Source organism: Tupaia chinensis, unplaced genomic scaffold (genome assembly GCF_000334495.1).
Source record: "Tupaia chinensis unplaced genomic scaffold, TupChi_1.0 Scaffold145445_1, whole genome shotgun sequence".
NCBI lineage: Eukaryota > Metazoa > Chordata > Mammalia > Scandentia > Tupaiidae > Tupaia > Tupaia belangeri.
Window position 1 is genome coordinate 1 of NW_006205304.1, and position 4,274 is coordinate 4,274.

General features: G+C 45.2%; 1 protein-coding gene across 1 annotated transcript in view; it reads right to left on the reverse strand.

Moving 5' to 3' along the window:
- Positions 1–903: 903 nt before the first annotated feature.
- Positions 904–4,274, reverse strand: part of LOC102498495 (HLA class II histocompatibility antigen, DP alpha 1 chain) — a 3,815-nt gene continuing 444 nt past the window's right edge. Inside the window, exons 2-4 of the mRNA XM_006168028.3 lie at positions 1,890–2,135; positions 1,312–1,593; positions 904–1,094 (exon numbers count right to left, since the gene is read on the reverse strand). Coding sequence (XP_006168090.1) covers positions 940–1,094; positions 1,312–1,593; positions 1,890–2,135 — 683 coding nt within the window. The 3' untranslated portion in view covers positions 904–939. The remainder of the gene's footprint in view (positions 1,095–1,311; positions 1,594–1,889; positions 2,136–4,274) is intronic.

A 4,274-nucleotide genomic window follows, 5' to 3' on the forward strand; every position in this document is an offset into this window, starting at 1 on the left:
CACAAAAACTATTTTTCATGAAATTTAAAAATTTAAATTTAAAAATTTAAATTCATATTTGAGGACTGCAGTAAGCTATATAGCCCCAGCTAGGTGCTACTTTGTTGTATGTTCATTCTACTCACTGAGGTTTATGCCTAGGGTCAGACTTGTGTTCATGGATATGTATATATCAGCTGTGCTTGCTATTGGAAGTATTTAGATTAATTAAGTTCTTTAGCAAATAAATCAAGTGGGGGGAAAAGGCATAGAAAGCAACTGTGGATAACAGAGTGTAGGAGGAGGGTGGGACATGGCAGATGGTGAGAGATAAGGAATCACGAATGGCAAAAATAACAAAATATACAGGAAATAGGAAATGGAAAACTGTTTGTTGACGATAACACGTATGTTGATGTGCTTGACTGAGCCAATATACAGTGAATTCTGGATGGGAAAATCTCATTTTGTTTGCTGTGATGATGTATAGTGAATGAATGTAAATAAATAAATTTAAAAAAAAAGAAGAAAAAAAGAATAAATAGGACTATAGGGCAATGAATGGTTAAGCAGACAATTTTGTATCCAAACCTTCTGACTTTGAACACTTGCTCCACTACTTCCAGCTGTGTGGTCTTGGTCAAGTCATTTAATGTCTCTGTGCACATAAAAGATTTAAGTACTTCCTGTGTGTAAAATAGCAATAAGAGCATCTACTTCGTGGATACTGTTGTGAGGATAAAATAAGTTAAAAAATGTAAATACTCTGAATAATGCCTAAGTATATTAACTACTCAGTCAGTTACTGATGATGTTGTGTGGCTCAGTGTTTTTAATCCATTAAGAAATCAAGGAACACTTACTGAATTGAATTTTTCCTCCTTTCCTTATACACTACAGATCCTAGGCTCCCTCCTCTTGTCCTCTGACTGTACCCAAGATCCTCACCTCTGCAATAACTCACAGGGGCCCCTGGGTCCGGGGGTCACGACTGGAACGCAGGGCCTTTATGATGAAGACGGTACCAACGATGATGCCCACCAGGCCCAGCACCAGGCCCAGGGCACAGACCACAGTCTCCGTCGTCTCAGGCACCAGGACCGGCTCCTGGGCCTCTGGGGGAAGAAGGAAGAGATGGGGTCAGAAGGTGCAGGAAGGGGTGGGGCAGGCCTGGGATATGTGTGATGGTTGGAGGTTATGGACCATTTGGTGACAAGTTAGAATAAGGTGAGGATGGAGCCCCAGTGAGCCAGAGAAACTGGTGCAGAAAATATCAGGTCCTGAGAGTAAATGGTGCCAGGGAGATTTGGGGGAGCAAAAGAGGCTTCATACCCCAATGCATAAGGAGTGGCTCTTCCAGGCCCCAGTGCTCCACCCTGCAGTCATAGACATCCTCGGCTGAGGGCACGAAGGTCAGGTACAGGAACTTGTGGAATCTGAACTCTGTGGTAGGCAGGAAAAGGCTCTCAGCAACACCGTCAGTGACCGGCTGTCCGTTGCGCAGCCACGTCACATTGAGCACCGGAGGGAAAAACTTGTCCATGTGGCAGATGAGGACGTTGGGCTGGCCCAGCTCCACGGACTTCTTTGGAAACACGGTCACCTCAGGAGGCTCTGGGAGAAGACAGGATCTGGTGAGTCCCCTGTTCTGGGACAAATCATAGAAGCTCACCTTTGGGGCCCCATCTACTTCGGGTTCAGACATTCCATTATCAATCACTCCCAGTTTAGCCTCCTTCTTGGGTGCAAAGGTGTGACGCAACCCCTCAGCTGTCCTGGAATAAGCCCAAGGGCTCTCAGGGGAGGAGGACGACTCAGTGGTGGGCATTTGACTCACCCACTCTGGGTGAGGGGAAGGGCCCTCCCTCCCTTCCCAGCTCGACAAGGGAAGAAGCAAAGATGGGCAGTACCGTTGGAGGCCTGGGTGTGGTTGGAACGCTGCGTCAGGACATTCAGGTATGACTTTACTACGGCAAAGTTCTGCAGAGCACCTTGAGCATCAAAGGAAAAGGCATGCCCAAACTCCTCCAGACTCCAGATTGTCTCCCTCTTGTCCTGGTCCACGTAGAACACCTCATCCCCATCCAACTGGGACATATACTCCCCTGAGGGTCTGTGTGTTTGTGTAAATGCCAAATAAGTTGATACATGGTCCGCTGTATAAAGAAAGTAGAGAAAAGCATGAAAAAATATTAAGTATGAACATGTAAGCAGTAGAGGCCAGAGACTGTTGAGAGAGAAAAAAAAAGGAAAAGAAAGCACTACGGATACAGCTGAGATAATTAGTAACAGTCCAGGGCACAGGGCAATCAGGTCCAGCGTTCACAGTATGAAATGGGTTCTTTTCCCAAACTCAGGAAGCATTAGAGACATGGACACAGAGAGTAGGTACAGTAAAGCAGGGAGTTTATTGAAAGAGAGGGAAGGGAAAACAGGGCTCCCAAGAAGAAGGTAAGGGTCTCAGAAAATGGGTTGCAAAGAGGAACAGGGATGAGGGTTTTTTATCTGGGTCAGGGGGGGCCTTGTTCAGGCTGGTTCTAGGTGGGGCTTGTGCATGCATTCCCTTGTGGTGCGGAGGGGCACATGCTGGATGGATCTAAATATTTTCCTAATTTTAGAGTGGGTATGAAGGTCAGGAGATCCTTTATCTAGAAGTTTCAGGCAATATAAATCATTATCTAGTCCTCTTCCTGAAATGTAGTGGGGTCCGGAAAAAGACTTTTGTTTTAGGGAAAGGTCACGCTGCCTAGGTTAATCACCAAGCCACCACTGCGAGAGGTCTCTTTGGAGCAAGCAGCTGAGTTGCTTTGTCTCCATCTTAAAACTTACCACTTTGTGATTCCATTTTGGGCTGATACCCTAACTACATTTTAGGGTCCCTGTCTCCTACCTCAGTAATATCTATTAATAATCCTAGAACGTATTCATACCCATATAAAGATATGTTCACTATGGTATTTATTATGACATAACACTGGAAATAACTAAGGTAACTGTCAGCAAGGCAATAGTACTTGGGTTTCTCCCTGTTTTTTTTTTTGTTTTGTTTTGTTTTTTTTGAGAGGTTTTTGCTATAGGGCACGTGTGCTTGCCAGAAACACTGAGAGGGATAGAAAGTGAGAAATCACCCCCCAGGGGGGATGGCCATGCTGCAATCCCTTCTCCTCCATTCTCCTCTCGGGATCTTGGGCACGCACACACACGTGCCTGGTGTGAGTTTAAGCCACTGGGTCCGGTACTCGAACCGCAGTCAGCTACATGGGAGTCCAGCAACATAGCCATGACATCAACTGCTGATCCTTCTCCCTGGCCTTACCTCCTCTTTACTTCTACCCACCAACCCCCACCTTAAATAAAACTGGGGGCCAATGTGCATCTTTTGTTATCAATTCCAAATTTTCATAGCAGTGCATTTAAGATGGCAGGATCAGGATCAGGCTTGATGCTCCCTGAAGTCAGCTGCAGAGAACTAAGCATTCATCATGATTTATAATTGCTGACTGATTCTTCATGCTTATCCAGACTAGACCTCCCAGTGCCGCAATAGTCCTCCTGGTCACTCAGGACCTGAATCACAGGTTAGCAAAAGCTTGAAACATTGCTGTCTTGGAAGAAGAAGGCATGCAACCCACCCTCTAAGATCCTGGCTTAGGATCCTGGGAGGGAGGGAGGAACTCAGGAACACTCTCAGCACTTTCTGTCCTAGATGCCAACACTCAGAGCCCATGCCTTCAGGTCCCCCAAAGCAGCCACAAAAAGTGGGGGATCCAGAAGAGATATGAGGGGTGTGGAACCCGTGTAGGGTTTAACTGAAAATTCACTGTGTGCAGAAGTCTAAGGAATCCAGAGCACAATCAACAGAATTAGATCTGGACTTAAACTTGCTCTGCAGATTGGTGTGTAACCTTAGAAAACATGTTAATCTTTTTGGAACTTTTTAAAAAATCTTTGGCACGGAGGTAATAATACCACCATTAAAGTTTCTTGTGAAATATAAATTCATGTCTAGTAAATTATAAATAGGAGCTCAGTAAATGCCTGCTATTGCTGCTGTTATTAGAAGGAGACAGAATAAATGGGACTCTCACACAAGGGAGTGAAGAGAGAAAGAAGACACAGAGGAAATAGACCAATGAGTAAGTACCCAAAACCTCTAATTCTTAAATCAGCAGTTTGTAGTAGCCTGTCCCCCCTACCCCCACTTCTTTTTTTTTCTTGGAGAGGTTTTTGCTATAGGGCGCGTGCACTTGCCAGACAGAGAGACAGAGAGACAGAGAGACAAAAAGTGAGAAATC